This window comes from Odontesthes bonariensis, chromosome 9 (assembly GCF_027942865.1).
Source record: "Odontesthes bonariensis isolate fOdoBon6 chromosome 9, fOdoBon6.hap1, whole genome shotgun sequence".
Lineage (NCBI taxonomy): Eukaryota > Metazoa > Chordata > Actinopteri > Atheriniformes > Atherinopsidae > Odontesthes > Odontesthes bonariensis.
The window spans coordinates 20,475,179-20,488,415 of record NC_134514.1 but is presented as its reverse complement, the minus strand read 5'-3'; the positions used below and the strand labels follow the sequence as shown (position 1 = coordinate 20,488,415).

Below are 13,237 nucleotides of genomic sequence, written 5' to 3'. Positions count from 1 at the left end.
ACTTCAGCTCTCTACGGGTGTAGATATCAGAGGTAACGTTGCCCAACACACACAAGGACTGCAGGCGAAGAAAAGTGCAGACAGGGAGAGATGCGAGGGAATATCAAGTATATTGATTTATGATGAGGTTGAGAAAGTGTGTGTGTGTGTGTGTGTGGGGGGGGGGGGGGGGGGGTGGGGGGGGGGTGGAAGGCAAATTCAGAAGCAGGAAGAAATCAGATCGAGACAGCAGATAGAGAGTGTGTGAAAGTGACTGAGGAAAAAAAAACACAGCGAACCTAAGTAAAAGGCACAAAAATCAAGGTGACCGCAGAGTTGTTTACCAGGGTGGGCACGAAAAGCTGCAGAAAGTTTGTGAATGAGGCAGAGAAACTATCCCGCTGCTCACTCTTGAATTTAGGCCCAAATGTTCTAACCTCGGTGCCCTTTGACGTACGATATGACATGAAGTATGCTCTGCTTACGGTTTTGTGGGCAGAAAATAGCTGTCTGGATGTACCAACTGGATGTGGTGACAGAAGGAACAGCAGCAAAGGTGCGCTCAGCCCGTTACCTTTCAGGCCAGTGAGCGACAATTACATCACTGTATTTGGACCAGTAATTGTAGTCTGTCCCGTGGACGTACCCTTAAATTTGAAAGATGAAGTAATGTGAAGTGTGAAGCCATAAATTGACTCACATATTTACGGTATAATGAAAATATGAAAATTTATGATTTATAATTTATGAAAATAATTACAGGATGTTCAGTTTAGCTCACCCAGTGACTTGCTAAAAATTCACAATATTCAGCCTTTCCTCCTCTTCCGTTCACTTTACCTTTATCTGTCAAGCTATCTCTCTCTCTCTCTCACACACACACACGCGCACACACACACACCCACGCACACTGGTCTCCTCAGGATATCCTGCAGTCTGGGCACCCCGTTCGCCATCATGATCACAAAAACAGGATGTGTGCGAATGCGTGTGCGTTTTGCCGTATGTGTGTTTACTTAAAAAAAAAAAGAAACGCGAAAGAGAGCAGTTCCACCTCACCCAGACCACATAGGAAGGGCTGAGGGGTTGCTATGGCAACATGCTTTCCAGGTGGATGCCAGGCGATGACAGCAGAGAAAGGACGATGGAGAGATGAGATGTGGTGTAGAGGGGGGAGCCTGGGCAAGGGGGAAATGCTGGAAAGATGACCACGCGGATGGAGAATGTCGAGGAAACGCAAGGAGAGAATAAGCAGCAGATGGGCTTAAAAATGAAAGCAAGGGAAGCGAAAAAGTAAGGTTTAATCCACTGAAGTTGGTGAACAGTGAAGCTGTTCCAAGCTGTAACTCAGTGTGCTTCTAACCAGTCAGACATTGCCCACTTCTTTTCTGATTTAGCCTGTGCTTAGACAACAACTTGCCGCCTCGGGCTTTAAGTTTAACGATCGCTCCAATGCGGTTCGGAGCCGGGACACAAAAGTTAAGGATGTTTTTACTGAGAGTGACGCGGAGACAGCGGTGCTCCTGTGACGTTTCGGAGGATTCTGCGGGGATAATTACTACATGGATTAAAAAGAATAGATAAAATGATGATGGGCGATAGCCTTAGTGAGAATTCTTGAAAAAATAAGTAGTTTTCAAGTGGGGTTATCATGTTGCATAAAGAAAGAAAACTGTTGACTGATTGATTGATTGATTGATTGATTGATTGATTCATATCTACAAACTGAAAACTGGACTTCATTGAGAATGGGTAATTTAAGTTTAGAACAGTTTGTTGTTGGATGTTGTGTAAGTCTGTAAAGAGGATTTTTCTCACTGGAGATGCAGGACAAAAACGTTGAATTGACACATTAAAAGCGCCGTCACCAAAAACGAGAGACGGCTGGCCGGTCATAAGTGGGAATTTTAGATTGCAAGTTTTGGAAAGACACACAGACTGTCCAACGTACTTGAAGAATTTGAACCATTTGCTTTCATCAGTGACAGAGGTCACCCTGGTTCCCATCCCAGATGTCCAGATGGACCAAATCCAATACAAACTTGATAGCTAAGTGTCTCTGTGGAACCAGCTATTTAAAATGAATCTAATAATGAAACAGTTATGTCGGGAGCTGGGAGGGAGTCTTGCATTCAAAGCCGACAACAATGTGGTGAGACAAATGGATGCTGCCAACAGAAAGACTCTGTTACTATAAATAATAGTTAATCAGATCAGTATGCAAAATCACGACAGTAAGTGTCTTATGGCAGGTAAAATATAATGTGATATCATTATATTTTATCTGCCTACATTATTGGTTAAAATGTGGATTTGGATATGCTGATGCTGCACCCACTGACCTGCTGTCAATGCTCTGCATTACCGAGCTACAGAGTAGCTTGTTTTGATGCAGTTAGCCAATACAAAGACAACGGGGAGAGAGGGAAGATAATTGCATGAAATGGAAATGAGGAATTAGACGGATTAGGCGGATCAGGTCGGGGGTTCAGACTGTTCACGGGCAGGTATTCTTGCACGTTGGGTCGTTATAGACCGGCTCTCATGTCCGATTGGGTCGGTGTGGATATTAAAAAATCCTGACCTGCGCGCCGCTACGACAAACTCTGATCTCTCTCATATCAATCAGCCAAGGCTCAAAGCTGCTCCTTATTAAAACAATATCATTATATATGTTAAGCAGGTTTTTCTCTGCACGCAGGAAAAAGTCTAGAGACCTTTTTTCCAGAGCCAAACATACAAAGTTCGGGTGGCTTTGTTGGACAAAATTGCAAATGACAAAGAATAAATGAATTAATTTGATAACAACTAAATTACAAAAAAAAGGTGAGATGAAGGCCAGATTATGTTGACTGCGACTGATCTGGCAAACCAAGGATTGGCTGGTATTTATCTCTTTAGGTGTAGGACCGACAGACCACTCGACAGTTATGTAGCTGAGAGCAAAAGTCTCAGCCGTCAGTAAACGCCCTCTTCTCCCCGTGCCGTGCATGTGTGTGTTGTTTTTCTAAGAAAAGTGCCCACAGTCAGAGAGACTTTTTTCATCATCACCATCCACACCTACTCCACCCTTCCCTGAGTCACACTCAGAGAGGGTGACTATTCGTGAAGTAAACGGGTTTCCTCATGCGGTGGACAGTGCAGTTTTTGTGCCGTGAGGTTTTTTTTGTTTGTTTGTTTTTTACCTGTATTAATGTACTTTAGGTAATTCCCCTCTTTTACACTTAACACCTCTCAACAATTTCCTCCAAACAGTGGGAATGCTTGACATCTTCTAGATATCATTTATTTTTTTTCGACCTGAGGAGTCATGGCTGCCGCTCACGCGTAGGAGTTTGGCAACACAGGGGGGAAACTGGCTCAGAGTGCTAATGCTGAGCTGTCACTCAGTGTATGCATGAACCCAATGAATTTGAAAACTTTTAATAGTCACTTTTCAGTGATTTACACACACCCACAGTGAGCCTCACAGCTGACTCTTTCCTGCTGCTTTTGCGTGGGTCTCAATCTCTGTCTTCCGTATCGGACATAAAGGAGATTTGCCAGTGTCTGTTTGGTTTTATAACCTGAGGCATTCTGTGTTGTCTGCGTAGTTTTTTGTATTGGATTTTCTTTAAATTTGTTGCTGAGAAACAAGAGAGAGAAATTTTCTGGAATCATGCCTCCCCAACCACTCCACCATTAAACACTCTTATAGCTTGAAAACCTATCCCCACCACATTTCTGGAGACTTTTAAAAAAAAAAAGAAAAAAAAAGAAAACATGATATAAAAGCCTTCATGTCATGTGAAAATAATCATCAACTTCCTTCTCGGTATCCTGTGTGAAATGACCATTTGAGGTAACAAAGTGATGATGAATCTGTTTTTCTGTGAATGATTAAAAGTATTCTGGAGCCTGTGTGGACATGAGAACGCTATCCTCATCAAACCGGTCTCCTGTGTGTGGTGTACACAAACTTGTCCTTCCTTGCCTCTAAATGTATTCAAATGTCTTCAGATCTTTATAGTGTTTTTCTTTTAAGCGTCGGGCTACCTTTTGCCTTTTTTCCCTTCAAAAACCCAGCGGGAACGCATGCCCTTGACTCAGTCGACTCCCTCTTTAACTTTCAGATGCAAATGAATTACCTTACAAATATGTTTACAGTCGCACGCCCGACGTTAGAGGAGGCTAGACCCCAGTTGTGTCTTTATAATTGCAAAGTTTTCAGTTTTCATACTTAATCTTTACTCTTGCCAAATGAGTTTTGAAAAATCCCTTTTAATCCCTTTTATTATCCTCTTAGAAATATGTATTCATGGCATTGGCATAGACAGGGGCAGCTATGGCAACACATTCATTTTTATCAAATGTGTTCTCTCTATTCATGAAACCTACAGGCCCATCCATCTTGTAAGATCACCCTGGGTTACCTGAAGTAATGTAACCACTTCAAACCGTTTGCTCACAACTTAGCTGTGAGTATCTTAGGAGCAAAGGTAGTTTTTTCTTTTTCCAGAAAAGGACTTAGCTTGTGGATGCCAGTAGCCTTGCAGGCTATGGCCTCCTTTATAACAAGAGAATGGTCTGGTTGATGTTTATTTTATACCTATATATGGTACTATTTGTGAAAGCTTGAATGGCCAAGATGAGAGAGATGAGAGGCGGTTAATTAAAATATGTGTGGAGAAAATAGTGGTTGAGGATGGGGATACGGAGAATTCAGTGAGGCTTGGATTACGGGTGTGAGGGGAACCGCGGTGTAACATATGAAAAATAGGCCTTTGCAATTTGAATAATTAGGGATGGAGAGTGAAGGATGGAGAAAGCGGAGAGTTGATGATTAAGAGAGGAAATTGGTAAATGAGAACTGAGAACAGATTAACAAAAAGACGTGGAAGCATGAGCAAAGAGAGTGCTGTTTAGGGTATTTCTCCGTCCCTGAGCCCCATTTGTCCTGATTTGCTTGTTATGCCAGCTCTCCTGGTTTGTTAACTACTGTTTTATTAATGAGAATTTTGCTCTGCTACGTACGAGTACACACATAAATACACACAGGGACACGAGGGCAGAGTGTGTGTGTGTGTGTGTGTGTGTGTGTGAGCTGTCGCCAGTGACACAGTGACCCAGTCTAGAAGATGTAGGTTACCCTTGCTCGCAGGTTTTGGGATTCTGCTCGTCCACACAAGAGCTGACAGGGTATTGGCTGCTGCTGACTCAGCGTTTACTGAGTGCAAAATTAAAGATTTTTTTGCTTCGTAATTGAACTAGAAATACACTGACTATTCAGACCGCACTTGTGAGGTAACCAAGTCGGAATTACGTCTCGGTACGGTCAAAGGAATAACGTGGGACACTGTCTGGATGGAGTCTTGACCGTGTCTTGTGGCTCTGACATTTTCAGCAGATCCCTTGGCCCAAAGGATCTGCTGAAAAGGCTTTGGGTCCTTTGGGTTCATTGGGCTGCAAAGTGGGGCCTCTGCAGATCGGGCTTGAGATCTGTGAGGTTTGGTTGCCTTGTCAATGTTTCGGGCTCTTTGTCTTGTTCCCCAAACAGTTCCTGAACAGTTTGAACGAGACGATCGACCTGATTGTCTCGACCTGATTGCTCCGTACGAAGCCAAAAAAACTGCTCTCTCGTTTTCTTAAATAATGTTCTTAATGTTCACAAACTGTACCGAAGTCGAGTGAAATATTTTCCACGTGTTGGGTTACAATGCTCATGTCAGCGTACCGACAATTTGACTCATTGTCGGGTCTTTCTCCACAAGCTGCTCACGCTCTCTCCTATTGCATGTTTTTATGTAACAGGAGTCGTTATGCGATCACCTCCAGTGATGCAGTGATAGAAAACAACTGTCGTCCGGCCTTTTTTTTTAAAGGGCATCATTTCTGCTGTTGTTCTCTCAGGCTCTGCAGAAGTTAGCAAGTCAGTACTTAAAGAGGGACTGGCCTGGAATCAGCCCTGATGACCAGAGAACAGACTATAGGTAAGTTTGTGGACACGTTGCCGCGCATCATGGAAACGTGCATTCTCATGTTCCACCAAGTGTGAGACATAAAGCTATTTTTGCTCACTAGTTTTGTCTTCTTGTGTCATCTATAAATTGCTTGCACTGTCAGCTGCTCTGTTGAGATGAAAAGCTGAATCTGTCCCCTGTTGGACTCCTCCAAAACAATAGAATGAAAAAAAAAATTTAATAAATAAAACTACATATGGCTTGCAGCACAGTTATGAGTCACTGGTGTAGAGGCACTGAAATATAAAACTTCTAGTTGGATTCAAGTTATTGTGACAACTGGAAATAAGCTCTATAGTAACTACTGCATTTCTGCATGTTTTTTTTTTTTTTTACTCTTTCTCTCACATGCACGCATAGTTTTGAATGACCACAATGGCAACCACACAGTAAAGAAGGGAATTTTAGGATTCAGCTGTGCACAGTCTATGGTTTTCTTACTCAATGCTCTCGAGAGTGTTCGTTAAGGAGCATCGGAAACCCATTGACACTTCTTCGGCCTTTTTCCTCTCCTCCTAGGAATGTTTATGCAGTGTGGAGGGCCTATTTGGAGGGTACAGTTCAGGTGAGCCAGTCTAGGCTTAATGTATGCGACAACTACAAGATTCAAGTATCTGATCCCGCGAAGACTGTAAGACTCTATAAGGAACAGCAGCTAAAAAAGGTGAGTGGACGTGTGGGCCGTGAAAGTCGCTCCTCCTTTCGTCCCATTTCATGTACTCACACCGTGTCAAGAGGACTCATGTTGTTATGCTCTGTCTTTAACAACTCTCCTATTTTACCCCCCTTTGCAGACCATTGATCAGTTGAGTGGCATTCAAGCGGAGCTGCAGGAGTCGGTGAAGGAGTTGGCAAAAGCCAAGAAAAAATACTACGACTGCGAACAGGTTGCCCACGCTGTGCGAGAGAAAGCCGACATAGAGGCCAAGTAAGTTGCGCTGTAGCAGGGATTATGTAAATGAGAAAAACGCCGTGACTAAACACATGGTCTGCATTGTCTGAGGGAATATGACGGAGAAAACAAAGTTGGTTTGGCCTAACACAGAGAAGTGAGAGAGCGAGAAAGACATGGATGCAGAGGGAGAAATAGGATGATAGAAGCAGTCACATGCAGACTGTGAAGCGGTGCTTATGAGAGACCGAGGTGAAGAAAATGCAGATGGAGAACTATTAGCTTGCTTGATGGAGATTTATGGTATTTAATTTGATCACAGTGAGCGTTTTTTGTTTCCTTTATGATTCATTGCATCGGATGCTTTGGGGGCTTCCTCAGTGCACAGCCAAATGAGTAGAGGAGTCACAATTAACTCCAGATTTTGATCCATTGCTGACGAGTGTTGTTTTCCCGGGCATCCCCGGGCAGGAGTAGCTACGGTGACATTTTCTCTTCATTGAAACCCCCGGCTCTGGTTAGCACTCCCATCGATTGGCCGGTCGACTCTTTTTCCCTTCTCTATCACTCAGCACAAAGTCGCAGCTACAGAAATGATTGCGCCGTCTCCGTGCCGTTCTGGGAGCGCGTGTGAGCGACTGTGTGTTTTAGAGGAGAAAATTAGCGAGATATTGATCACCGACAAGCACATTGAAGACGCAGGAAGAAGTCGGTGTGAACGGGGAGCCACACCACACACACTTCCTGCTTTTAAGTGCGCTTGGTGTGTAAAGCGGGGGAACTCAAATAGAAACACATCACGTGTGCTCACACATGCAGGCAGGCGTGACATTGCCACACACCTCTAAAGCATTTGGCATCGCCGTGCATGGGCGTTAGGAGTGATAAACTAGGCCTTTTTTTAACATAAGCAGAACAAAAAAGTGCGCACAAAGGTGCCTTCCTTTATTGTAGGTGTCTTAAATCTCACCACTCATGAGATTTCCTGCTCTTAAACCTTTGTCTAATGCTTGGTTTCTAGTTTGATTTATTAGAATATGTGTCAGTAAATTAAAGAAAGGAAACTTGATAAATTGATGAAGACTTGACTCCTTTGCTTCATCTGCTTTGTTTTGTTTTGTTGTTTTTTTCAGGTCTAAACTGGCTCTTTTTCAGTCAAGAATTAGTTTACAGAAAGCAAGTGTAAAGGTAAGAGGGCCTCATCCTCAAAGTCATCACGGCAGAGCTTTCACGGCGACTGTTTTAAAGCTAAGAGACAAAACACAGACGTGGATGTTTCTCTGTGTTTATTAACCAAAACACGAGTGACTAGAGCTTTAAGCTCAACTCTTGCGAGTATTGCAATGATGTCTGTACCTGTTTTTTTCATTCCAGTTGAAAGCAAAGAGGAACGACTGTAATTCTAAGGCGACGCAGGCCCGGAATGACTACTTGCTAACGCTAGCTGCTGCCAATGCTCACCATGACCGCTACTACCACACAGATCTACTGCACTGCATACAGGTATTCCCAGTGATGTGTGAAAAACTGCACGAATCCTTTCCAGGGCTAAAAAGCAGAAGTCTCAGAATGTCTTTAATGCCACACCAACATTTTCTTTGATTACAGTAAGTACTGACTTAAAATCCTGCCCTTGATAAAAACCCGAGGGATCATTTTCTTTCTTTTAGTCCCGGAAGGGGTGGTAACATTTTCTACGTTGGGCCACTTTGAGTTCAAGCACAATTTCGACTCCCTTTCAATTCCCTTTCAGTGGAATAGTTGGAAGGGGAATATTGCACTTGAAACAGTGATGATTTCACAGTTTTGAGTCTTCAAAGGGAGTCACAGCGTTTTATGGACTTCTGATCTGAAAGGGGCTTATGTAAGGGGGAAAAATACAGAACAATTAGCCATCTTGATTTGTACTCCTACTGAATGACTGGTTGGCAGGAAATCATGAATTTTACAACCGTGAGCTCAATGCAAAAGGCCAGAAAAAATGATGAAAGGACTTTAGGCTCGCTTTTCATTCAAAAATTGCAGCTTTGTAATAGAATACAAAGGATGTTTATGTCACTCTGATCTTAATTTCAATACAACACATCTGAGTCAGTTAGGATTTTTCAACTATGCTACTCGGGGGGGCTGCCTTACTCTTGACATAATCTAATTATAACTAATATGTGTAAACACATTACACACACAAAGTGACCGTGTATCTTGCACACAGACAGACAAACCTCAGCTACTGTGTTTTGAATGATGTCACCTCTGTGAATGCTGTGCAAACGTGTTAGTCTGACAGAGGGGCTTACATTTACAGTTGCACATACACAAATGGTGTGAGGCATCTTTACATTATAAATCTTTTTATCATAGGCTGTAGATAAAAAGATGGACGTAGCTTTCCAGGCTGAGAAATGAAGCCACTGTCGAGGCTTCTTAAAGCTGCATTCTTTCGGACCACCAGCAGGTCATCGCAAAGATAAGACCGATCCTGCTTCGTACCACATCTGCGAATGCAGTAAGCGTTTTCCATTTTTTTAAAAGGCAAAACAGTCAGGACCAAAATGCTGGAATTTGAGGCTACACAAAGCCAACGATAGCTGCGACCATCTATAATTAGTCCATTATCTTTCTTTTGTTTCCCGACGGTGCTGTTTTCTCCTTGTCGTGCTGAAATTATGTTTCCATCTTTGTTTTTTTAAGGGCATTTTGGAGACTATGCATTTAAATAGGTTGATTTGAGCTTTCCTTACTTAGCGGAATTGCTTTTACGCTCACTTGTGGTGATTTTTGCCATTTTATAAGAAAGTGAATGTGCATGACAGGAGACGGAAACACCTTCTCCGAGTTAACCTCTGACATAGCGAAGGTGCAGCTTATGTGACTGATCGCATGACTAAAGGAACACTTATAACATACCCAATTTAAAAAGCAGTCCTCAGTACCTCTCTCCATTTTCCTCTGGCCAAGTCGATTTTTTTCTTTTCTTTTGTTTGTTCCTTCTTTTTTAAAGTTTGCGGTTTCCTTCTCCCGGTCTTGTTTCTGTTTCTCCTTCTCCCTCATTCTGATTTACTCTGCCTTCGGGCATGAGCATCTACACTAAGAGGCCATTCTGAATAATAGATCCCTAGCTCCTTTTGACAGAAGGACAGAACTGCAGGGAAATATGCATGTACACAAATATGTGCATGCAAACAGACAAGGAGAACGAGGGCCACTGCTAGAGGGGAGCAAGCTGTTCGTCCCTCCCCCCCTTCAGTTTTATTTGTAATGTTTACAGGTCTACACATGAAACTCACTGATAACAGTGCATGAATCTGCCTCACAAGAAGTCTGCGTTCTTTTCATAGTTGGATACATTTTTTTTTTACCACAGGGGTATTAACTGGAGAAAGGCACGGTACACGCTGTTTGGGAATCGATGTGGACATCATTCACTAGATGTGGCAATGGGAGGATATGTAGGATTTAGTAGGAGGTGAGATTCACGGTACTACATTTCACCATCCAGAGAATCCTTCAGACAGCTAATTCTGCAGAAGTGAAGATCCATCGAATCTCTTTTTTTTTTATTCCAAAGCAAAGCCCAGTCATCTGTCGTTAATTTTGCACCAGACAGAGGAAGATGACGAATTGAACGTGGGAGAGATGGCTTTAAAGATATAGAGTGCCTTTCAGAGGAAGACAGATGAGGAGACTTGCAAGATGAAGGGCTTGTTTAGATCAAATCTTCACTTCAAAAACAGTTGCTGTACTGGGAACTGTGCCGGGCTGCAGTAGTAACTTATATCCTATACGGGAGCGCTGCTGTCCTTGTCAATGCGACAGTCGTGGTGGGAGGACAGGAGCTAGCTCCTCGTCTCCCTCTGCTGTTAGAAGCCGATGCTGTCGTCGCTTTCCCCCTACAGACACAAAACACGTTTTACACATTTGCACCTCTGCTGCCCCGTCTGCCCCACTGTGTTGTACTCATTGTTCAGACCGATGCAGTCATTCAGAGTGAACACGCACAAACACACACACGCCCACTGGCCGTGGCACAGGGACGGGGCTTTTTCTGGAAGCTGACTCACTTCATTTCAACACTACCGTAAATGGATAAAAAGAGGAGGGAAGGAAGAGAAGAAAGGGGGAGGAGGAAATTACCAGAATGATGAGGGAGCATGCAGGGAGAAGTCAGCCAGCAACCCACCCTTAATGACATAATTTCCTTGTCAATAACCTATTGTTTTATAAGTCTGTGTTTTTGTGTGTGTAAAGGCCTCATTTCTGGGCTTTATGTGCTTATAAAAACATGTTTTTGTATGTGATTATGTGTTCGCCTGTAAAGGGAAAAAGACAGTTGACTTGGCCTGAAAAAAAAAAAACAACCCTGCCTAATGTGGTGTGTGTGCAGGTTTCTGACAGTATGAGCTTTTTTTGAAGCCGAAGGAGTGTATCCGTGCCTGAATATTTGAGAGCTGAAGTGTGTGTGTTTGCGGTCTCTGTTTTGTTGAATTGGAATCTGAACCCCTTCACCTTCCTTTGCAGCTGTGAGAACTCTGTCCAAAGAACACTTCTTTGCGGGCACACACACACACACACACACACACACAGACCCATGTCTTATGCGCACATTTTTTCAGTCTTTTCCTTTTCGCTTTTGCCCCCTAATGCTGCTATTACCTTTTCAAACGACCTGTCCTCGTCTCCATTAGCCTCACTCTCGCTTTCCCTCTGTCTGACTTGTTCGTCTGGCGGTGTGGCCCACAGCTTGGCAGCGCTATCCCAGCTCACCATTTAAAAGCAGTTCATTTAGGCTTCATGCTTTATTGAGGTACCTTCCTATCAGTACTCCAGAACTTTGAATGTCAGCTATCAAGCAAAAATGTCTGTGTGGTTTCAGTCTTTCCTTCGATTTTCTGCCATCTCCCCCACTTTTTTATGTTTCTTACTGTTTGCCTCGCCATCTTTCCTCCTCCTCTCAGTCTGGTGAAATTCATCAACCCTCGGTTTTATTTTTTTGAAAGCCTGTGGCAACACACCGTACCTGCAAAGAAATTGAATTCATTGATGGCAGCAATGCTACATGCCAGTGAAGAGGCGAAGTTTCCAAAAACTTTTCTGTACAGGGAAGATCTCAACTCATTCCTGCTTAGGATGCATTTACATTTCACATGTGCCCAGCTATAATGTCTGCTCCATAAAAAGAAACTGCGAACACCATGGCAGCGCAGTCTGTTGTTAACGGGCGCCGACACAGATATTTTCAGAGCTCTAACCAGGTGATATTAATGTTAACACCACTATGGTGCATTTCTAGGTTTCAGTTCTAACTTCAGTAGATTTTCCTCTCATCACGCTGACCTGAAGCGGGCGTGTCTTTATGTCTGAAGTCTTTCACATCACGAGGACACGGCTGTAGAAATACGACTGATCTCTCTCTGCTTTAGCAGAATATGAAACATGCAGTCTGTTGCTCACACTGCCGTGTGTCCTGTCAGCATTCATGACTATTTGAAATGAGAGTTGAGAACGTGCCCACAAGAACATGCTCCTTGAGCCTGATAAACAAATTTGACAGGGAGGACATGAATAGTATTGTTGAGAAAAAGTACCTTGCTACCAATTCTGCAGTCGCTGCCTTTAGTCAACGACTCTCTGATGTGCTTTCTGTTCGGTCTGTTTCTTATGTCCCACAAATTTCTCTCTCTTGTTATCTTACAGATTGTGAAATTTCACCGCCTTAATCTTTTCTTGTTGGTCCTTCTCTGTGTCTGTCCTCAAGGCTTTGGATGGGAGAATCTACGAGCACGTGAAAGACTACCTGGTAGCGCTGTGTCGTACAGAGTTAGAAGCCTCCCAAGTGACACACAACACCTTCCAGTTCCTTTTGGACAAATCCACCAGGGTGAGTCAGATCTGTGCTCATTGGAAAGTTAGTTCTTGATGAAACGCAGCAGATGCGCTTGACTTTTTAACTCAGTCACCCTTATTATTCTGCAGGTACTATGTGTATGTTTGAGCACTATTTCTTCTGTTATGTCATGGTCGAGGAATTTGCTCTTTAACTAGACTTGTCTAAAGCAACCAAAACACAGCTTTTTAGCTGCATATTTTAACATATCTCTGAACTTACATTGTTTTTGTATTTTGTTAGCAGTTAACTTTTTAAAAGACACAAAGAACGCATTGCCAAGAAATGCAGAATACGACTTGTTCGGTCGATATTTTCATCCGTCTTTGATTAGGATGCTATCATTTCTATGCATTCTTCTTCTGCTGCTCTTAAACCTCTTGATGCAGTATAACACTCTGCTCTCCGGTTGATTCTTGAGGATGCCTTTAGAACACATATTTGTTTTGTCGGTGGTAAAACCATTTCGCATTTTACACATCT

General features: G+C 43.0%; 1 protein-coding gene across 2 annotated transcripts in view; it reads left to right on the top strand.

Moving 5' to 3' along the window:
* Positions 1–13,237, top strand: part of fchsd2 (FCH and double SH3 domains 2) — a 61,785-nt gene that overhangs the window by 23,691 nt on the left and 24,857 nt on the right. For both annotated transcript variants that reach the window (XM_075473569.1, XM_075473570.1), the window contains exons 4-9: positions 5,869–5,948; positions 6,498–6,642; positions 6,773–6,906; positions 8,004–8,058; positions 8,245–8,373; positions 12,626–12,748. In XM_075473569.1, the coding sequence (XP_075329684.1) occupies positions 5,869–5,948; positions 6,498–6,642; positions 6,773–6,906; positions 8,004–8,058; positions 8,245–8,373; positions 12,626–12,748 (666 nt within the window). The remainder of the gene's footprint in view (positions 1–5,868; positions 5,949–6,497; positions 6,643–6,772; positions 6,907–8,003; positions 8,059–8,244; positions 8,374–12,625; positions 12,749–13,237) is intronic.